General features: G+C 36.4%; 1 protein-coding gene across 2 annotated transcripts in view; it reads right to left on the bottom strand.

Annotated features, from left to right (window-relative positions):
- Positions 1 to 23855, bottom strand: part of TRIM24 (tripartite motif containing 24) — a 125361-nt gene that overhangs the window by 47011 nt on the left and 54495 nt on the right. For both annotated transcript variants that reach the window (XM_004382393.2, XM_004382394.2), the window contains exons 4-7: positions 22318 to 22450; positions 18858 to 18974; positions 14975 to 15089; positions 11687 to 11833 (exon numbers count right to left, since the gene is read on the bottom strand). In XM_004382393.2, coding sequence (XP_004382450.1) covers positions 11687 to 11833; positions 14975 to 15089; positions 18858 to 18974; positions 22318 to 22450 — 512 coding nt within the window. The remainder of the gene's footprint in view (positions 1 to 11686; positions 11834 to 14974; positions 15090 to 18857; positions 18975 to 22317; positions 22451 to 23855) is intronic.

The raw sequence follows: 23855 nt of genomic DNA on the forward strand, positions 1-23855 counted from the left end.
ATGAATTACGGTGTTGGTGAAAAATACTGTATACACCATGGACTGCCAGAAGAACTAACGTGTCTGTCTTGGAAGAAGTACAGGCAGAGTGCTCTTGGAAGCGAGGATGGCAAGACTTCGTCTCATGTACTTTGGACACGTTATCAGGAAGGACCAGTTCCTAGAGAAGAACATCATACTTGGTAATGTAGAGGGTGAGCAAAAAAGAGGAGGACCCTCAACGAGATGGACTGACACAGTGGCGGCAACAACAGGCCCAAACACAGCAATGATTGTTAGGACCAGGCAGTGTTTCATTGTGCTATACACAGGGTTGCTATCAGTCAGAACCGACTTGACGGCACCTAATAATACCACCAGCCTAAACTACCTAATTTATACCAACTAGTCTATATGATAATCAGGCAGAGGGAATTCCCTGTATTTTGAGAATGAAAGATGTGGCTCAAGCCATAAAGAAACAAGAAATAGACGGCTCACGGGACTGGGAAAATTTAGATTCCCAGATAATGGCTTTCTGAGTCCTGAGCACTGAAAACACCCAGTGCAAAACAAGGGGGGATAAAAAAGAATAAAAAGTCCTTCAAGACAGCTTATGTTAAGCAGTCTTGAAGAGACATTAAAGACCCTCTCTGGAATTCTCTTATAACTGCCCCACCAAGATAATCGAGCAGCTGCAATAGTAAGGCAAAAACTAAAATTAGAGGGGCTGCCTCTGTGTTACCAGGCAACTTACTGGATCCATACTGTTTGCACTTGAAATGGTGGAGACCTGGCTCCACAGATGACTGAGGGCTCTTCCAATTTTGCCCAGATTTTTCTCAACTTCAAAAATAATTAAAACTGAGTAAATTAAGAGAAACAATCTTGCAGACAGGGCAGCTAAACAAGCTGCTTCTCAAATTACTCTTGACCTTATGAGGAGTAAGGAAAGAAATTTCCCAAATATGTTTGTTGATGACTCTAATTTTTGTGAATTAACTTTATAAAGACTTAAAACATCCTTGACAAATGAGCCTGGATTTCGCCCTGACCAGGATGCTGGTTTAGAGGTCATGTTCAAAAACACTATAAGCTGAATATACTTGAAATAATTTATAATCTCAGTGATCACTCTGGAAAAAATGAATTTCCATTTGCATTTTATTTTCTCTGGATAATCTGTTTGATATTCAGTTTTCATTAAAAAGTCTGAATAAAATCTCTCCATCTGAGACTCTGGCAAATTAATGAGTTCATCTAGAACTGTTTTTCCAAACCGATTTCATCCAAGAATTACTGTATACACTTTAAGAAACTCGGTTGTTTACATTATATGGTATTGTATAAGCCTAATTTTTCAGCTGGCCTCACAGACTGATGACTTTAAATAATTTTTGTACTTTGTTTTGTTCTAAAAAGTTTGCCTCTAGTCTAAATCATTGTTTCTTTTTCTATTTTGTATCAGGTAGAAGGCCACAGCTGATATTTTTTTCATAGGGCTAAAAATCTCAGTTCTTTTCCAAGAAAAACTGCTTCTTATTCTAAGAAACTATGATATAAATCAGTCTATTTAAAAAGTGCACTAAAAAAGGATAAAGTATTTAATTAGTATAACAAGGCCTTAGAGAAGGGCAAATTATTCTAAATTTCTTCTCTAAAAGATCTTATAAAACATGCAAAGGACAGGGTTACGAAAATGTTAATAATTTCCTACCTCTGGATGAATTATTAAATTAGATTGTATTTCTTCAAAAAACTTACTCTGATTAATTTAATGATAAAAAAGTACTTATCTAAACTGAACAGTCCTAATATTCCCAGGAATTAATGAAAATGAAATCATTGTGACAAAAATTTTTATGTTTTATAGTATGTCATCTTAACAAGAGTTTCCAAGATCTCATGGAAAGAGACTTATTCCAAGAAAAGAGACTGCATGGAAAAATAATCTGGATGGATACAGAAAGTTGTAAAAGGTTAAGTAGAAAGTTATAGAAATGTTATGCTAAAGAAGTAAGGCTAAACTAATGCCACAGAGAAAAGGTATATGTATATGTATTTAGGTCTAATAGTGAATGTGTTCATTTTTTTGCCACTTGAAGGATTACGCTGTGGGAGATATGTAACAAAGACAAGATAGCTGGAAGGTTTATTAAAGAGGAATTTGTTTGATGCAGTTGAAGTTCTTGTTTACTGTTGATGGTTTGATGGGAACATTCATGAGAATTAAAAAACAAAGAGCTTTAATGTGAAATAGCACATAAAGCAAATAATTGGGTCTCTTGCTATTAACAAAATTTTTCTTGATTACTAGGTTGAAGAGTTAATTTTATTCTTCATGCAACCTGCCTCAAAAGAGTCATCAATGTTTTTAACTAAAGAATTCACATAATTTACATTCAGATATTTAGAGATTTAAAAATCTTAGTATATCCTATTTAGTATTATGTCTCAAGATTATTATGTGTTATATCTGAAGCTCTATGAAAACAAAGTTAATCAATATGTTTAAAGATATTTTCATCTAAAGTGTTTTTGGAATAGACTTTATGTGGCTTTGCATTAGTTATATAGTTAATTCTCATCAAGTCTTTCACTTTTAAGAATTACCATCAGAGTTAATCATAGCCATTTTTAACTTTGTCATCTGCAGATAAGTTTCACCTTACTGATTCACTGAAAATATTTGACGAAAATATTTCAACTAAAATGAACTATGTTGGACTTATGAAAAGGACCATACTTTATTCTTCTCACCAATCTATGTGCAGCCGAATGAGAAAGAATTAAACCTTGGATCCATTTACCTCATCTTAAGAAAGCCAAAACTTCTTTTTTGAATAAGCCAGCCTTCTGGGGACTTAAAAATTACATTCAAACGTCCCAGTAGACAGAAGGAGACAACATCTGAAGAAGGCAGCTAATCCCAAGATCATGGAACAAGGCCTCATGCACGTTGCTGAATTTTATGGACCTTGCTTAGTATTTGTAACTATTCTTATGCCCCTAGCTTTATTATATACTTAACAAAGAAGAATCTGTGCCATTTCTATTAAGTGTAGGTATATACTACAGGAGAAATAGAGCAAGGTATCAGAAAAATTCATCAAAAAGCTACTTGGCTTCATTAAATACCTCCTATGCCTGATACTCCTTTTCTTGATATTTTTAGCTAGTTACCTAATGGTATAAACTCTTAGTTACATTCTTTATTACAGACTAAATTGATTACCTTGATTATTGTAATAATTATCTTTAGAGTAATCAAATACTATATGAATTGTTTCTCTAACATTTGTAATCAAGCTGCTGTTTTCCCCAGCAATGCATAAAACTTATGTATCTTAAAAAATCAAGTTTATAAAAAAGACAGCTTTCACAGTTTAGAGTTAAGCCTTTTAGAAATGCCAAGTTGTTCTTCCAAATATGACCTTACTCTACACACGTCCCAACCAGAAGATCACAGAAGCAAGGTCTGAGCTATGGCATGGTGAAGCAGGGTTATCTGTGTATGATATAATAAGTACAGAAGAAAAGCACCCATAAAGTAAGCCCACACAAAATAAAGCACTCTTATAACTGTGATCAAGGAATCTCTACAGAAATTCATGATCAGAATGGGGAAATGTGTAAGAGCACCTTAAAACAGAGGCTCCTGGCATGACTAAAATGTCTGACATTGGTCTGAATCAAAATCTCCCTTTTACCCTTGATCCCTGCTTCTGCTTTCAGATTAGATGACCACCACCCGCTGCCCTGAATGAACAAGTATGTGGTTATGCTTACTTAAGACTGTGATAAACACGTTCTGTTCTCAAAAAGAATGCTTATAGCTCATGTATGTAGGCAAATGATAAGAATGTTCTAGAAAGAGAACGACGAGAATGTTCTCCAAAAAGATGTTTATGTAAGACTGTTCTCAGGAAATTGGTTACACAGTTTGCCCCCAGAAAGTCAGTAGATTAACCGGTATCATGAAAGATTACTTGTGATTCACGTGTAACCCCCAACCCTCCCATATAAAAATCCCTCTCCTCTTCTGGACTTTGGCACACTTGTTATTCTACCAAGTGTTGCCCCAGCTTCAGGTGTAACAAATCCTCAATAAAATTCAATCATTTCTCTCATTACAGATTCTTTTGTTATTTTACACTTTGACATGTCTAACAGGCATCTCAAAAAAAAAAAAAAGCTTTTTAAATTTTCATCTTTTTTGTTGTTGAGAATATACACAGCAAAACATACACCAATTCAACAATTTTTGCAGGTACAATTCAGTGATACTGACTACACTGAGTTGTGCAACCATTCTTACTCTCCTTTTCTGAGTTGTTCCTTCCCAATTAACATAAACTCACTACCCATTAAGTTTCCTAATCTTTTGAGTTGCTGTTCTCAATTTGGTCCCATACAGATAGTTCTTGAAAAAGCACAATGCTTAAGGTAGGCATGTTTTACTAGTTAAGCTAAACTATTGTTTGGTCAGGCATCTCAAATTTAACATGCCCTAAAGAGAACTCCTGATCTTTTCTTCTCAAGTCTACTAGTCTTCCCCATCTCAGTTACTGGCAATACTACTCTTCTTACCACTTAAGGTAAAAGCCTTTGACTCCTTTCTTTTTCTCATGCCCCACATTTAACTTGCCAGGAAATCCTGTTGGTTCTACCTTAAAATATATGGCTAATTCTACCAATTCTCATCAACTCCATTGCTATAACCTTGGAAAAGCCACCAGGCAATGGATTATTGCAGTGAGGTTCTCCCTTATTTCTCCCTGACCCTCAGCTACCACTAGTCTACTCTCAACAGAGCAGCTAGAAGAGAATGATTGTGTTAAAATAGAAGACAGATTATGTCACTCTTGTCCTCAAGTCCCTCCGATGGTTTTTCGTTTTGCTCATAATGAACTACAAGGCTTGTGCTGTCTGGCCTTCCGCTACCTCTCTGTCCACTCACTCTGTCCCGGTTCCTAAGGCCCCCTACTGTCCACCTCACAAAAACTCCACTTCGGTTTCTGCACTTGTGGTGTGCTTTGCCAGGAATACTCTCCCTAGATGCCTGGGTGGTTTGCTTCCTCACTTATCACCCTCTTTAGATAGACTCCCCCTATGTAAAAGCATCCCCAATGCTCCCAGATGCCTCCATGATTATTTTTCTGCAGAGCATTTAACAGCAGGTAATAATCTATACATTTTACCAATTTTGGTGTTGACTAAAAATGCAGCTCCTTGAGGGTAGAGGTTTTCTTTGCTATTATCTCAGCATTTAGACTGCTGCTAGCATTTAGCAGGTATTCAATAAGTAACTGATGAATAAAGAAACTTTTTAATAGCTAAGTTCTATCAAAGAACTGTAAGAAATTAATTCTGAGTAAAATATAACTTATTTAGGGACTATGTAGAATATATGGCAGTGTTTAGTAAATGGCAGCCACTCAATAAATGTTCCTTTCCCTAAGTTTTTCGTCCTTTCTTCAGTCATATCAGTTCCTCAGTCTTTCCCTGTCATTCATGTCCTTGGTGGTTTTAAAGAGCCTTAGATAGGATGATGACCTCCAACCTGTGACTCGATCAGACTATGGTAGAGCAGGCTCATCAGGACACCATACAAAGGACAATGTGCTCTCTCAGTGCAGCGCATCAGGAACACAGGGAGTCAACTGGTCCCCCACTGGTGACATGATATTTATCACATGGTCACTTTGCTGACTGATTTTTCTACCTTATATTCTTCATTTTTTTTCCCTTTGTAACTGATTAGTATTTTGTGAAGAGGTATCTCAAGGTTTTGCATATTCTCTTCTTCATCAAACCTCAACCTACCACATTAGTATCCATGGACCACTTCTCCTGAATTACCTCGACAACAGTGATCAAATGTGATCCTCTATGTCCATCACTCTTTCTACACTTATTAGTTTACATTGTGCCATAAACTTCTCCCCCATTTATTTATTATTTACTTATTTATATCATTATTGACTCACATATTTCTATTTAACTCAATGGGTTGTAATCCACTATTATCATTAATACCCAAATTTGATCTTGATTTTTCCAGTGGGAGCCCCTTTAGGCTGGATTGTGGTCCTTTTGGCATGTCCTCATCGTTCTCTTGAGCATCTCTGTACTACTCCCTGGTACAATAAGATGTCCAGGCAAATCTTGTACCTTCCTTCACCCAGCCCTGGAATTGATCATTTCTCTAAGGAGTGCTGGCTCTTTTCAGTGGAGAACGGTACTTAGAAACCAATATCTGAAAGCACAGTGAGCTCACTACTCAGGTATAGCATACAAACTTATATACACACATATATATACACTTATATATCTAAAGCTGTTTTTAGATGTATTTGTATACGTATAAAATAAAATTTTGAGCTCATACTTATATTCCCAATTCCAATCCTACACACCTCAGGACTTTCTAGCTTCTTTCCCTCTCTCTCTTTCTTCCTAAATATCTTCTTTGGTAGTGAGAACCTCGGCTGCCATTAGCCTCAATATTTTTACCTATCTGCTCAATGTAACCAAAATCCAAATCACACTGGCTGTCTCTGATGCCATCTCTGTAGTCCCCACTTACTATTGCACCCCTCTGGTTGCTCATCTCATGCTTCTCAGTGGTCCCCAGCCCTCTTCACTGCCTTATATCCTCAGTCACCATGCTGATGCCTCTGTGCCAGGAAAGGTAGATGGAAAGGGAAAAAATATTTGATCATTTTTCATTTGAAAAGAAAAATATATTTCCCCCCCTCAGGCACACTGACTCAGTAGTTTGAATACCTTATAATTTCTAGTGTGAAAATTAAGTATTATAAGCTTTCTTGCCAATAAATAAAACATTAAATCAGAAACGCCAGTACATCCTTTAAAGGAAATCAGCTCTAATTAAAGGGAACTATGAGGCAAATGGAAACCCTGGTGGTGTAGTGGTTAAGAGCTATGGCTGCTAATCAAAAGGCCGGCAGTTCGAATCCACCAGGTGCTCCTTGGAAACCCTATGGGGCAGTTCTACTCTGTCCTATAGGGTCTGTGTGAGTCAGAATAGACTTGACAGTAATGGTTTGGTTTTACGAAGCAAACGTTTATACGCTGTACCTCAGCAGTGAGCATGCTGTACTTCCAAATATTGGTTTCTAAATACCACTCTCCACTGAAAAGAGTCAGAACTCCTTGGAGAAATGACCAATTCCAGGGCTGGGTGACGGAAAGTACAAGATATGCCTGGACATCTTGTTATAACAGAAAGTACAGACATGCTCAAGAGAATGATGAGGACATGCCAAAATGACCACAATCCAGCCAAAAGGGGCTCCCACTGAACAAGTCAACGACAAATTTGAATATTAAAATAATGATAATAATGGATTACAACCCACTGAATTACATATGAATACATGAGTCCATAATAGATATAATAAATACATACATACATAAATAAATAAATGTTGTTGTTGTCAGTCAAGTCGGTTCTGACTCATAGAGATCCTGTGTACAACAAAACGAAATACTGCCTGGTCCTACGCCATCCTCACAATCTTTGCTATGTTTGCGCCCATCGTTGCAGCCACTGGGTCAATCCATCTCATTGAGGGTCTTCCTCTTTTTCACTCGCCCTCTACTTTACCAAGCATGACGTCCTTCTCCAGGGACTGGTCCCTCCTAGTAACGTGTCCAAAGTATGTGCGATGAAGTCTTGCCATCCTCGCTTCTAAGGTTCATTCTGGTTGAACTTTTTCCAAGAGAGATTTGTTCATTTTTCTGGAAGTCCATGGTATATTCAATATTCTTTGCCAACATCATAACTCAAAGGCATCAGTTCTTCTTTGGTCTTCCTTATTCACTGTCCAGCATTCCCATGCATATGAGGAGATTGAAAACACCATGGCTTGGATCTGGTGCACCTTAGTCCTCAAAGTGACAGCTTTGCTTCTCAACACTTTAAAGAGGTCTTTTGCGGCAGATTTGCCCAACGCAACGCATCTTTTGATTTCCTGACTGCTGCCTCTATGGGCACTGATTGTGTATCTAAGTAAAATGAAATCCTTGACAACTTCAATTTTTCTCTGTTGATTGTGATGTTGCTTATTGGTCCAGTTGTGAGGATTTCTGTTTGTTTTATGTTGAGGTGTAATCCATACTGAAAGCTGTAGTCTTTGATCTTCATCAGTAAGCGCGTCATACTATACTGTAAATCCCTTCTCTTTCGCTGATGAGAAGCTAGAAGTCATACAGTTTATTTATAACTTAGATAGCTAGGATCTATATGCTAATTAAGTCATGGCAAAGTCTAAAAGTTACGTCAAACTTGGCCAAACTCTGCTCTTTATCTCACATAATACATTTTTCTGCTTTATTTTTTACTGCTATTCAATATAAAGATATATGGGTTGTTTCGCTATTAAAACATTTTACTACTCATCTAAAGTGTAAACTAGTACGCTTGCCAGAACTCCTGACGCATGTTTTAGTTAATTATGAGAAGTCATAAAGCTTGGCTAGTGTAAAAGATAAATATCGACCCATGAAGTCTACTTGTTAATCCCCTCAGATGTACCTGAAGTTAAACTCAGGCTTCACACTGAAAACTTAGGCACTATTCAAAAAGCAAAGACAAAAATTTTAAAAAACACGAAATGTGTCAAAATAGCTTTTGAAATGTTAATACTATATGCTGCTTCCTTTCCATACAAGTTAAAATAAGCTTTAAAAAGAAAATATTTCTGAGTTTACAATTCTGTAAAATAACACGGAGTTTTGTCTACACTTCGCTATTAGCTTCTGACAGTAGATGGAATCTGGTTCCTCATTTCTTCCGGCTAGTTTTGTTAATCTCCTATATGTCAGGCACCGGGAAACACAAAGTTCCTACCATTACGAGTATAAAATCTAATGAGATACATAGAAGAAATACGCAAATACAATAGGAGTAGATCAAATCTAGTAAGAAGATGCTAGACATATGCACAAGTGCTTTATAAGCACACAGGAAGGGAACCCTGTACAACCCTGGCCATGGAAGGCTGCCAAGAGGAAGAAGAGCCTAAATGAAAACTAGTAGTCTCTAAAGATGAACAGAAGGTATGCAGGGGAGAGGAAAGGCATTCTAAGAAAGAGTACCAGCACCCAGGCAAGAGAGCACACTATGTACAGAGATCTGAGGGTCAGAAGGAAGGCACTGGCAAGTCTAGAAAGAATGAGATATTCAGGAAGGTGCTTGAAGATTCATTAGATGGGATGATGGGGGAAGGGGAGTAGAAGAGAGTACGGAATTCCTTAATAGTTTTGTAATCACTGATGGTACAGAAATCTCTACTGCTATTAAGAATGGCTATGTTTTACTTTCCTAGTCTCTCTCTTGTCAATATATTTTTCTTGCCTTCTGTCTAAATAAAGGTAAATTCAATGTTTAACAAATGACAGACAAATCCTAAGGAAATGCTTATGAAGCTTAAATATTTCAAAATACTTTAAGAAACACTGGCCTTCTGACAGGATTCTACAGTTTCACTGGGTTTGGTCTTTTATTGACTATAATTCTGAACGCAAAAAAAAAAAAAAAAAACCCAACAGATATGCAATTAATAGTTACAAGCCAAGCCTGAAATCTCAGGCCAACCAAGGCATTTCTTCTTAAATTTTTATAAGGATATAAAATCCATCACTTACAGGTTAACCTAAGTAAACATGGCTATATTTACAAAGAATAAAAACTCTTATGTATCAAATTTTCTGAGTGTTTTTAAACAGTCACAAATCTCGGCACTGCGTACACTAAGGCAAATTATTGACTACATCAGCTGCTGGTGAGGAGTCAATGGTCTTAAAATTTAGAAAAACAAGATTTAGTCAATCCGGAATCTAGTAATATTGATTCTATGATTCATCGTGTAGATTTTCTCCTATGTATAATATAGAGAACTATCTCCAAGATGAAGGAATAGAATTAGAGAACCAGAGTTTTAAGCTGATAGGAGGTCACTGAGTCTTTATCTGACTAAGTGAATAATAGGCTGTCTTATACACACGCAAATAAAAACATTCATTATAAGTCTAGATGAAAAAATTATTCTTTCTCCCTCTATCCCCTTTCTGTTGGACTTTCAGAAAAATGTAGGTAACAGGGAAGGTATGTACTATGTAGGTGTTTTTCATTAAGCCCAATGAAAGCAGTTAAAAAAAAAAAAAAAGACTCAAGATTGAGTCACTACACTATGGAAAATTATGAACAAAAGGGAAAAAAAAATCCTAAGAGTTGAATGTAACTCAGGGTTAGGAATAGTTTTAGAAATAGTTACAAATCAATATTCTACGTCACTCAATATTTGAACCTAGTTTATAAAAGTGTATCCAGAACTACATTCCCTTATTTAAAAAATGGTCATAGGAAATGTCTTAGTTATCCAGTGCTGCTATAACAGAAATACCACAAGTGGGTGGCTTTAACAAACAGAAATTTATTTTCTCACAGTTTAGGAGGCTAGAAGTCCAAATTCAGAGCGCCAGCTCTAGAGGAAGGCTGTCTCTCTGTTGGCTCTGGGGGAAAGTCCTTGTCTCTTCAGCTTCTGCTTCCTGGTTCCTTGGAGATCTCCATGTATCTTGGCATCTATTTCACCCATCTCACCTTGCTTTTAATCTCTTTTATATTTCAAAAGAGACTGACTCAAGATACACCCTATACTAATCCTGTCTCATTAACACAGGCAACCCACTCCCAAATAGGATCATACCACAGGCATAGAGGTTAGGATTTAAATACATATTTTGGGGGGACACAGTTCAATCCATAATAGGAAATTTCTGTCATTTGATTCCAAAAACTAGGTTTAGGCAACAGAAAACTGATTTGGATGTCTTGACTTGACTTCAGAGTATAAAGCTCTGTTGAGCCTTTAAAAAAAATGCAAGTAGCGCAGGACGTTTTAAGGATGTTCACAGGGCTTGGTTTCCAATGGCTAACTCTCTTCTAGACCCTTGCTACTCAAAGCCTGGTCCACAGACCAGCATCATCAGCATCTCCTGGGAGCTTGTTAGAAATACGGACTCTCGGGCTCCGCTCCAGACCTACTGAACAAGTGACTGATATGCAAAATAGTCCACCAGATCACAGTCACTTCTCTGTAACAGTTGGGACTGAAATCACCAGCACTACCTGTTGTCCAGAGTCAGTAATACAGAACTGACAAGGAACTCGAGGTCAGGTGTCTAGTTCAAGTCCTGACTAGCCTTCTTACTGTGTGACCTTAGGCATGATACTTCCCTCTGTGCCTTAGTTTCATCATCTGTACAATGGGGATGGATAGGTGTGCTGATCTCATAGCACTAATGTAACATTTTAAATGAAATATGTGGGAAATGCTTAGAATTAGTGCCTGACACACTATAGGTGCTCAGTAGTGTCTATTATCATTATTGTTGTATTTTCAATTGCTACTAAGACTGAGTGATAACTTGGAAAAGAACAAAATAGGAGTGAAAATGGTAGATTAAAATTAAAGTTACTTTTAAATCATTTGAGCTAAAACTAATATTTTTAAAACCAAAATATTTTGATCCATTAAAATTAGAAACAGATCAAAGGCATTTAAACACAGACTAAAACCATGAATGGTACATTTCTGAATTTTGAGCATTCCAATGACTCCATTGTTCCATTCTGCCATTTTACGGCACGTCAAGTGCCGCACTCGGTCTGTCTTACCAGGCGCTTGCTATAAAGCAATGCTGTGCTGCTGCCACTGGAAACGGCCCATTTAGAAAAATGCATGACATGTTCCAACTGTTTAGAAAGTCCAGCCACTTCCTGCTGCTGCTGCATAAGTTTCATGCGATGATCCTTTGCAAGACTCTGAAAACAAGAAGATAATTCTCAAAATTAGTTTGCACATATAACATACACTTGATTTGCCATTTTCAGATTACCAAATTAGAATAACCACCACCCTAAGGATCCAATTGACAGAAACTCTTAGTGGTTTTTCCCTCTTAGTACAAACGATCTTGTTCACTGCAGCAAACACTGTCCCAAACACCCCCAGCCCCAGCCCCAGCCCCAGGGTCTGGTTTGACATATTCTGGGGCTTAGGTCTCTGCTGATGCTTTTCCCGATACACAAAAAAAGCCAAAAGCATGGACTAGCTATGACAGAGGAAATGTGTTAAATTCAGTACTCACAAATAAAACAGGTGTACCGTTCCACGCTCCAGTAAAGTTATCAGATCACACTGACTTGCTCAATCGCATGATTTTACCTTTTCTGCATTCTAGCCCCCACTGTAAGCACTCTGTGCCAAAAGTTGTGTCATGTGGTAGAGGACACTTCCCTTTGTTTGCCGTGAAAAAGCCATCATATTATTTCTGTCTACTGAGAATTACCTTGGGAGTCAATAAAAAGCTACGTATCAGCAGAAGAGAAAATCTCCCAGGAGCACTGGGCTTGGGTTACTTAAAGGCCCCTATCCAAAAACCTCATGCTTGACTGGCCAAGGAAAGAGGAAGGAAGAGGATAGGGCTTTCAACGGGCTCAGACAACTCAGAACTAAGTTTAAAAGTAAAATGCTACACCCCATCAAGGACTTACATGTTCGATAAAAAGCCAAGACCCTGGCCCTAGTCAGCTGCAAATTCGGAAAACATACAGGTACGAAAGTGAATGAAGGGACGAACTGCAGTGAGTCTGTCTATTTAAGGGACTGGCAACAGTCAGTGGCTTTGTCATGTCTAACTTATGTTCAGAGAGAAGACGCCTCACCTATTAGACTATTTCTGACCTCTGTAAAAAGTGAGTGCTGAAAAAGTTACACACTGTACAAGTCCAATTGTCTGACATTCTGGAAAAGACAAAACTACGGAGACCCTGAAATGATCAGTGGCTGCCAGGGGCCCCAAGGGAGGAGGCGGGTGAACAGGTGGAGCACAGCATTTTTAGGGCGGTGAAACTATCCGGGTGACACCGTGACGGTGGATACACGACATTAGGCATTTGTCAAAACCCACAGAACTGGTACAACAGGAAAAGTGAACCTTTAACTAAGGAATTTAGTTAATAAACTATCAATATTGGTTCATCAAACGTAACTAATAACAAGATGTTAAGGGTAGGAGAAACTACGTGCAGGCGGGTAGGCTGTGTATAGGAACTCTGTACTTTCTGTACGGTTTTTCTATAAACCTACAACTGTTCTAAAAAATAAAGTCTACAAAACTTTAAAACATCTAGAATTTCTCCTGCACCCTAATGCATTGTTGAATGTGCTCTCTGAGGGAAGCTTTGCCTCACTTTGGAGACCACTGAACTAATCTATTACTATCTGCTTAAGCACAGAGAAAATGAGGCCAGAGAAGGGTAATGAGAAAGTAGCACTGATGACCCAATGTAACAACTGAGCTTAAAAAATAAACTAAATTTCACATGAAGGAAGGAAGGAAAGGGAGGAAAAGGAAGGAGGGAAGGGAAGGAAAGGGAGGGAGGGAGGGAGGGAGGGAGGAAGGAAGGAAGGGTGTTTCTTTGGAAATGGTCTAGAAAGAAGAGAAATTCTGTTAACTTTGGGGAGGTTGCAAATTGAGAATCAGAAGCCCTAGTTTCTTGGTCTTCTATGGTAACAACTATTTGAGCTGATTTCTCTTGAGTCTTAGCAGATAGAAATGGTTACTTTCATCTGCTTGAAAGGATTTTGTGAATCAGAAGAACATGTATGAGGTCTAAAGGGAGATTTAAAAGGTACTGTGAAAATTATATGTCAATAAAGTCAATTAAAACTAATACGATTACCAAATTCACTCCTAAAGACTCTGGTCATATTTTTTTCTTTTTTAAAGCTCTGCAAATGATTCTCGTGTACAGTCAAGTTTAGAAAAAGAGCCACAGCACTCTATGCACTGCTCATCTCTGGTAAAGCAAAGCAAAATGTCTGACTTGTAGCAGAGCTTTGAAAACTTAAAAACTTCTGTTCACGTGGTTCTATTAAAAAAAAAAAAAATCATAGAACCTTGAAAAAATAGTTACTGTAAATAGGGTCTGATCCCTCCTGCCCAGAAAACTTCCTCAATAAACAACCATTTGCTTCCACAAGAATCCAGAATTATTTTGGTCTCACTTTCCTACACGGCTGTAAGCCACGGGTACACTCAGCAACCACATGTTTCCAGAACAGGTAAAACCTTCTGACAGAGATCTTACAAAACAAAGAGGTTGAGCTACATTATTTCCAGGAGCCTTAAAAAAATCTTTAAACATTACAATTCTTTTATTCTCTTCTCATTCTAAATGGCTTTTTCACTGTGAATTCTTTCTGCATCGATATACTAAAAGAATACTGGAAGATGATGTAATTACTATGTTAATATGCCATGTGAAAATTATAAACTCATATTATTTGAAGTCAAACACTGGCTTTAGATCTTGACCTTGAGGAATATAAAAAAGTTGACAAAGAGAGTAATGTTTTTCTTGCCTAAGTGAGAAACGACTATCTGCTGAGGCCTGGGCCTGTCTCCTAAGGCTACATCACAATTCATACTATCAGATGCTGAGGGCAAGGGTCACAGCCTTTTACCTAATTTCTCACAAGGTTGAACATATATATTTGAGAACTAAGTGTAGAGAATTTGTCAGTGTATCTTTCTAGAAAATTTTGCTCAGTCACACCTTTTCGGTGACGACAAGTTGTGTAACCTCAATGAATCTCCCTAACGATTCATGCCAATGCTCACAGAGCTCCTCCTACAAGCAGGGCGCCACGCTTTGTTCTACGGAGTCAACAAGGGGAGCAGGACATTCCTAGCGTATTACAAAACTCGGACTGGAGGAAGAAATATTATTGGATCATAAACAGAAACAACTGTGTGCAAAAATGTATAGGCTTCAAGGTTACAAAGAAAAAAATGAAGATTTAAAACTTTTAAAAGGCTCTGATTTCAAATCCACAAATGCACGGGAAAATACTGTGTTGAACCACCACGACACACTGTCTCACGTGCAGTAACTTACCTCTAGCTGGTGTAGTAGAGCTTTTCCTTTTTTATTTATTTCTACCATCAGTGTAAATATAGCAACCTTAATATCCTGTTCCACCTGCTTTTGATTCTGATTTACTTCAATTATTCTGAAAATTAAATGAAAGGGGAAAACATCTAAAATTTAAGGCAGGAAATCTGTTTTTCAATACTTAAAATTGATTTTTTAATGTCTAAAGTACACCAAAATGTTTTCAGCCTTGAAAATCTCTGCTGCTTTCTTGGAGACAGGAGAAACAGAATTCTTCTGAAAGACACAGTTACTGAATCCAAACTTCAAATCACAATGTATAATATTGAAAGAAAATGAATATATTTTAAGAAAATAAAGTGTGGAAAGATTATGCTGACACCAAGGAAAATCAACACTCCACCTAAAAGGATGAGGGGGTGGACTAAAAAATAGGATTTACAAACAAGATAAAGAAACTATGGTTGCGAACAAGTTCTGTTGTATTCACTTCAGCTAAGAAGTAGAAAATACACAGCATCATCACAGAATATCTTAGAGAAGTAGAAAAGAATAATGAAGTATCCATCAAACATTATGAGATTAGATAAAAAAGCTTCATTTCTCCTGTCTGCTTCTGCCATAGTTACCCTCCAAAACTTAAGACCAAAAGGGCAGACTTTGTTTTCTGCTGGGAATTTTTACAGATAATTATTTGACTTCAATATTGGCTACAGGATCAGGAAACTAGACAGACTTGGGAAGCAACAGACCTCAAAAAATCCATTTAAATCCTGGAGATGGTAGAATAGGATGAACAAGGGAAAAATAGTGTCATGTTTGCAAATGCATAAAAATGGATGGGTAGCAAAATAAATCAGTCCAGTAAATGTAATCCTTCTACAAACAGGCAGGCTAGAAAGATATGAGCAATTAACACAATTCAAAAACCAAAATCCTTCCATATGATGATAATGTATTATTTTGTAAAAGCAATGCAAATCATTTAAAAAAAAGTAAAAGAACAAATTTGGAGAACTCAACACTATCAGATTTTGAGACTTAATAAAAAACTATGGTAATCTGAGCTGTAATCTCCTCCATTAACATAAACTCACTGCCCCCTAAGGTTCCCATCTAATCTTTCCAGGGTTGCTGTTATCAGTTTGATCCCATATGGACAGTTCTTAAAGAGCATTACCACTCAAGGCAGACATTCTTTACTAGTTAAGTTAAACTACTGTTTGGTTTTAAGAGGACTTCAGGGGATATTTTTTGCTTAAGGCTTAAAGATTATCTCAGGGCAATAGTTTCAGCGGCTCATCCAGCCTTCGTGGCTCCAAAAAGTCTGGAGTCCATGAAAATTTGAAATTCTGTTCTACATTAAAGAAAAAGTAAAGTGACAGAGTGTGACAAGGCAGGGCATAGCTTAGGGTGTTCAGGAAAATCTGATGCAGTGGCATTTGAGCAGAGACCTTATTATGTGTTGAAGCGTGCTCCCCCAAAAAGATATGCTGAAGTCCTAACCCCCGTACCTATGAATGTGACCCTATTTAGGAGCAGCTTTTTCTTTTGTTATGTTAATGAGGCCATACCAGAGTAAGGCAGGTCCTAATCTAATTTAACTGGTGTCCTTATAAGAAGAGAAGAAACAGACACAGAGAAGACAGAGGCAGAGACTGGAGTTATATTTCCACAAGCCAAGGATTGTCTGAGGCCACTAGAATCTAGAAAAGACGAGGAAGGATCCTCTCCTAGAGGTTTCAGAGGGAGCACAGTCCAGCTGACAATCTGAATTTGGACTACTAGTCTCCAGAACTATGAGATAATAAACCACTCTTGTTTTTAAAAAAAAAAAAAAAAAAAAAAAGCTAAGGTAATAAAGAGAGTGGAGTATGGACAAAAAGAAAACTACAATGGAACAGAATAGTGAGGCCCAGAAATAAGACTACAAAATGTTGAGGGCACAACCTCACACTTAGCAAATGATTTTCGACAAAGGTACCAAGACAATTCAATAAAAGATAGTCATTTCAACAAACAGTGTTGGAACAAATGGACATCCATATGCAAAAAATGTGAACCTGGATGCATAATTTATACCACATACATAAATGAAAAGGTAAGAAAAAAGTGGAAAGGTAAATTTCATTAAGGGTGGAGCTTTTACTTAAAACTAGTTATTTTACAATTACTTGCTTATGCCACTAGAGGGTAGAAATACTTATAATTATCTCTCCTCATTCATTTAATAAATACTCATTATGAATTTTCAATTACTTGGATACAAAACTTTTTAAAACCTACCGATTACTCTATTTGGCAAAAAACTGTATTCTGATTAAGGAAATAATCTTTGGCAAACTATAGTTGTTATGTGACTGAGAAAGGTTATTTTGTAAAATGTGAATGAAGGAGAGGTGAAAGGGAAAGGATAAAAGGAATGAGGGCTGACAGGAAGAATAAGAAAAATTAAAAGACAAAAAACTGTTTTTACTGCAATGTGTAATAACAGATATAATAACGGGGCATCAAGAAGAGGTTAAATTATGTTTAAGAATCTTCTATTTTTGGTGAAAACGTAGAGAACAAAACATCCTTCTCCATTCACAATTTCTCCATGCGCAGTTCAATGACAACGGTCGTGTTCTTCACACTGTGTCACGGTTCTGTCTCTACCCATATTGTTCCACTACCACTGAGACTCTGTCCCTGAAGTTCTCACCTGTGCTTTAGAGTTACTGTTGTCAGTTTGATCTCATACAGACAGTTCTTTAAAACAGCACAGTGCTTAAGATGAACAATCTTTATTAAATGAGCTAAACTGTTGTTTAGTTTAAAGGTGACTTCATGGAATAGTTTCGGATCAAGGCTTAAAAGCTGTTTCCAGGCAATAGATTTGGGGGAAGAATCTCTTTTAAGGAAATCAAGTAATAAAGAGAATTCTCTGGAAAAAATTCTCCCAATTTAGAACCTGGCCAACAAAGAGAATAACAGACTATGATTACTGGACTTAAGCAAGATGAACCACAAAAGCCTGACACAATTGTCCCAATGAGTAATATTCAGATCACCTACTTGAGGCCTCTTTGTTCATGCTCTTTGTAACATGCATTTCTTGATCAACTTAGGCAGTGACATGTTCCTTTTGTATGCAAAACAACAACACAAAAAGGAACATGGGATTTCATAGGTGTGTAAACGTTGTAATTAAATGTCAGTATGGAGCAAGACGGCCCCCTTCCCTCACAGAGGTTAGTGGTTTGCTCCCCAGTCACTGAATTCTGAGACATGAAACTCTGGACAGTTGATATTTCCTTCTTTGAAGGACAAAAAGCATTGCAAGTTATATCTGGAAACGCCTTAAACATTTTATCTGACAAGGAATAAAGGTTGTGTCAAACAGTTTAATGGCTTGTTTGTATCCTAAAATTTCCACCTCACTGTAGTTAGAAAAAAAGAAAGATCACAGCCCAGAGATGGGCAGCATGTCAAATCTGAGCATACCTTAAAATAGCAATTCAGTATATAAGCAAATGTTAAAGTATTTTATATTACTGGCCAAAATACTTGATGTTATTTTTAAATCTCGGCATTTCTTTAAAATTGGGAAACATCAGATAATTATAGATGATCAATACCTACCATATAAATACACTGTTACTAAATTCAGTTTATTATCCTATTAGTTTTGAAATTTTACGGCTGAAAAGAATGTTTTCTAGCCCAAAGATTTCAAAAACAGAGTTTCTGGCAAAGCTTATCAATCATGCGTTATTAGAGCCATCTGAAAGCATGCTTAGATCTACTTCACTGTGAGTAAAGGACAATGCCCTGTTCTGAGCGTGAATACAATCAACACATTATATACAATGATTTTATTACAATACCATAAACATCAATGTACCTGTTTTGGATCTGATTTCCTGTGAACTTTATGTACTTTGTTTTTTCCATTAGTTTGGTGATTAGTGTATCTATGATCACTTTCTGGTTCTGAAAAGCTTCTTCTATAAACTGGTATCTGAAGAAATAAGTAAATTAATTTCACACAAATATATCTGTGTAAAATGAGAAGTTCAAAAGCAATGAGGAAATGCTTAATAAAAAATACATAAAATAATAAGATTTTAAAGGACATAAATAATAATCTTCTAAAACTACCCAATACACCTTCTAAGGCAGGTTTTTCCCTCCTCTTAAAATTATCCTTTAAGAAAGAGGAAGTCTTTGCAAATTATGTTATTTCTGGACATTCTGTAAATTATTTTGGGAGCCTGGGAAAAACACACACCTACTATTCACAGTTGTAGATGTTGAGAGCGCACACTTGGCAGATTTGGCAAAAAGCAGTAAAAGATATTTAAGGAGATTTATTTATTAAAGGAGCTCTGGTGACACAGTGGTTAAATGCTCTGCTCTAATTAAAAAAAAAGTCGGTGGTTCGAGCCCACCCGCTGCTCTGTGGGAGAAAGATGTGGCTGTCTGCTTCCACAAAGATTTACAGCCTTGGAAACCCTGTGGAGCAGTTCTACTCTGTTCTACAGGGTCGTTATGAGTTAGAATCAACTCGACAGCAAAGGGATTAATTTATGAACTATTTTGTAATTTTAGATTTTGAAAGTTTGATGCTATAACCAAACATTTAAGATTATTTTTAGAAAACAATATGTAGCTATATTGTAGAGGTCACAAATGTATGCCTTTGTGATAAACGGAAAAGAAAAAAATCTCCTGATGTTGTGCCTTGAGCTGAAGCTCCAAGCAACAGTACCATAAGATACAACACTGTTAAAGTGACTTGAAAGTGAAGATGCTCTGCTCTGGAAAACTATGTAAGATGACTCAGAGTGGCTCTAGAGAAGGGAGTTCAGGATGTACGTAGAAGATACACACAGTTTTATGATTTTTTTTCATAAAGTAACAGAAAAATATAGTATTCCTAAATTAATACATTTTACCTAATGTGATTTTTAAATATGTAAGTGTAATTAAATTAGTAAGTATTATAAGTAGGGTTGCCAGAGTTGGAAAGAAAAAGACACCCAGTCAATAATTCCAGTAGATTTTCTTTGAACATAACGTTATCTGTGAATGACATTTAAAATTCTTTCCTAGGCAACTTGGGTAGGTTTTTTTTTTTTCTTATGAAACGTCCTAATCTCAATGTGAAAACTTTCAGTATTCCACCATTACGATGTTTTTTACCTCTTCTCATAAATCATCTTTATGAGATTTAGGAAATTCCCTTTTATTTCTAGTTTGCTAAGATTTTAGATCATGAATGGATAATCTTTACTGAGTACTTTTTCTGCCTCTATTGAAATGGTTAGTTTTCCACTGTATTCTTTTAATATGGTGAATTACATGAATGATTTTCAAATGCTAAATGAACTTTGCATTCCTAAAATAAAGCCAATTATATTGTCCAAAAATTACAATATATTGCTAGATTTTATTTTCTAATTTATTTCTTAGGGTTCTACATCCATTTCATGGGTGACACTGGCTTGTAATTTTCCATTTTCATAATGTCTTCCCTTCACAGTTTTTGGTGTCAAGGTTATGCTGGCTTCATAAAATAAATAGGGAGAATTCATTCCTTTACTATTCTCTGAACAAGTCTGTGTAGAGAAAGGTCTTATTTTTACCATAACTATTTGGTAGATTGTCAGTGAAGTCATTGAGACTTTCCCATTTGTGGGAAAGTTTTAAATTATGGAATTAATTTTAATTTTTTTTTTTTATTTTGTCTTTGTAAGCTGTTTTTCCTATAAATTTTCCCATTTCATGTAAACATTTTTAAATTTATTGACATATTTTAATCTTCAAAAATGTCTTCAGGAGCTACATATATGTACATATACACAGATATGTATTAGTTAAAATTACATTGTCTCATTTATCTCAGTAATAATCCTCTTTATTGTTTTTTCCTTCCAGAACAAGATCTAGTTCAGAATGGTAAATTGCATTTAGTGTTCATATGAATTGCATTCCTTCGTTTCCAAGCATAGGTGGATTTTCTCATTATTATTATTTTCAAGATTAACTGCATTGTCGTTACACAACATATTTTGTGTGATTTCAATCCTCTGAAATTTAATACCTTGTGCTGGCATACGGTCAATTAAAAAAAAAAAAAGTTTTGTGTGTTTGAAAAGAATGTATTATTGGGTGTAGTGTTCTATAAGGTCCATTAGGTCAAGTTAGCTAACTGTATTATTCAAATCTTACTGACTTTTAATCTGCTCGTTCCACTAATTACAGAGAAGCATGTTAAAATTCCCACTTTGATTGTGGATTTGTCGATTTCTGTTTGGAGTTCTGTCATTGTTTTCTTTATATATTTTAAGGCTATGGTAATTTAAATTTAGAACTGTTACATCTTTCAGGTGAAGAGAGCCTTTTATCATTATAAGGTTTCCCTTATTATCTCTAACAGTGTATTATGCTTTACAATTCCATTTTATCTGCTTCACCAGCTTTCCTTAGGTTAATGCTTATTTGGCATATGTTTTCACATCAACCTTTCTAAATACTCAGGTCTTAGGTAGTTCTCTTATAAAAAGCAAATAGTAGATTTTGTTTTCTATCTTATCCAGCCTGACATCTGTCTTCTAACTTGGAATATTTTGTCCATTTACATTTATTATAATTACTAATATACTTGTACACCTACCAACTTCCCAAGACTTTATTACATTCCATCTCTTCTTTGTTTCTTTTCCTCACTTTTTTTGGTTATATTTAGACTGATTGTTTTTAATGATTGCATTTCCCTCCTGTTACCTTGGTAATTATATATACTTTTATGAACTGAAAAAGCCATGTCTCATTCTAAAGATACTCAAGTCAACTGAAGCCAAAAGTTGACATGAAAGTATACGGACCTGGGGCTACAAAAGCTTCCATTGTCTCCAAAAACAAAACAAAAAAGCCAGAAATCCACATTTTTAAAAATGTGACACCTCCTCATTTTAAAACAATGGAAACTAATTCCATATGGTTTAAACATGGTGTAGGCCAGGTGTTCTCAACTGGAGGTGATTTTGTTACCTGGAAAATATGGTATTATCTGGAGACATTTTTGGTTGTCACAACTGGGGGTATGCTGGTGGCATCTACGATGCAGAGGTCAAGAATGTTGCTAAACATCCTGTAATGACAGGACAACCTCTCAAAACAAAGAATTATCTAGCCCAAAATGTCAATAGTGCTAAGTTTGAGAAACCCGGATGTAGGCCAACACACTGCTGGCCAAACAAAACACATCTGCAGACCACCACTGCCGTTTTGGACTAGTCCTCTAGCCCTCATAAAGCTGCATCACGAATCTTTCTGTACAGAGCCAAAGACACTGGTACCTATGCTCTTTATGTTCTAGTAACTGGCAATCCCGACATGTCAGTTTGTCACATGTCTCACAGTAAAGCTTCAGCTGCTCCTTTTTATGAAAAGGACAAAACACTGGTCGTTGACTGGTCACACCAACTGCCTCTGTAGAAACAATGGGTGACAAAGAAAAGAAAATTAACATAATTGAATAGTAACTAACTACGAGATGGTTCATTTTACATTTAAATTCATTAAGATATAAAAGAGCTACAAACATTTTCATCTACAGGATAATTACAACTCGGTTTTAGAGATGAAAATGTTAAGTATTTCAGCATTTCAGAGGGAAAAGGTAAGTGAGCTTTTCATTTTCCAAAGCAGAAATCCAAGTTAATTCAGGAGTAAATGAAAGCACCTGGATAGGGCTAAGTATGTGGTTGAAAGATGCTTTATGGAATTAAAAGTCTTAAGAAAATAATCCTGATAAATGAGGATGAGCCAATTGGATATTCTCTATACCCAATACTAGTTTTTTTTTTTTTTTAAATGCAATTCAGAAAATCTAATAAAAACGTATAAAAGGGGTAGTGAAAAAATTATTTCCTCACAATTGCAAAATCCTAACAGAACATATCCGCTAACACAGAAATAATCAAAGTTTTCACTATTATTCTGTAGTCATCCGTGTGACTTTTCAATAGTTTTCCAGAGTAGGAATAAAACTGGGAAATACTTATAATGTTAAACAGAAAAATCACAATATAAATGGATATAACAATTGATTAAACAGTAAGTACCAGTCATCTAACTAATAATTAAAGGTAAAGTTGCAACATTTTAGAAATAATCCCACCTCTAGACATAACTACTATTAATAACCAAGTAAATGTTCCTCTGGCTGTTCTTCTATGTATCTCCAAACAAAAAAACCAAACCCAATACCATCGAGTCGGTTCCAACTCATAGAGACCCTATGGGACAGAGTAGAGCTGTCCCCTAGGGTTTCCAAGGAGTTGCCGACCTTTTGTTTAGCAGCCAAGCTTTTTAATTACTACAGCACCAGGGCTCTTCTATGTATACAGTTATATGCATATAAATGGGGCAAAACATGGGGCTATACTTACTGTCATAAAGTTTTTTTTCTCTCTACCTTAGATATCTTTCTGTGTTAGTACATACACCCATCTTATTCTTATTAACTGCACTGTATTCCACCAAATGAATATTCCATCTGCTAGGAGCCCTGGTGGCACAGAGGTTAAGGGTGCAGCTGCTAACCAAAATGTCGGCAGTTCGAATCCACCAGTTGCTCCTTGGAAACCCTATGGGGTGGTTTTACTCTGTCCTATAGGGTCACTATGAGTTGGAATTGACTCAACAGCAATGGCACCAACAGACGTTTAGACAGCTCTCATTTATAACTACTGTATGATTACATTAAACATGAAATTTATAAATCATTTGAATGTCTCCATAAGATAAATTCCTAGTGGTAGAATTACTGGGTGAAAGGGTAGTTCATACAGATACAACTAAATGGTCCTTCAAAAAATTGTAGCAATTTGTA

Source organism: Trichechus manatus, unplaced genomic scaffold (genome assembly GCF_000243295.1).
Source record: "Trichechus manatus latirostris isolate Lorelei unplaced genomic scaffold, TriManLat1.0 scaffold00093, whole genome shotgun sequence".
Taxonomy (NCBI): Eukaryota; Metazoa; Chordata; class Mammalia; order Sirenia; family Trichechidae; genus Trichechus; species Trichechus manatus.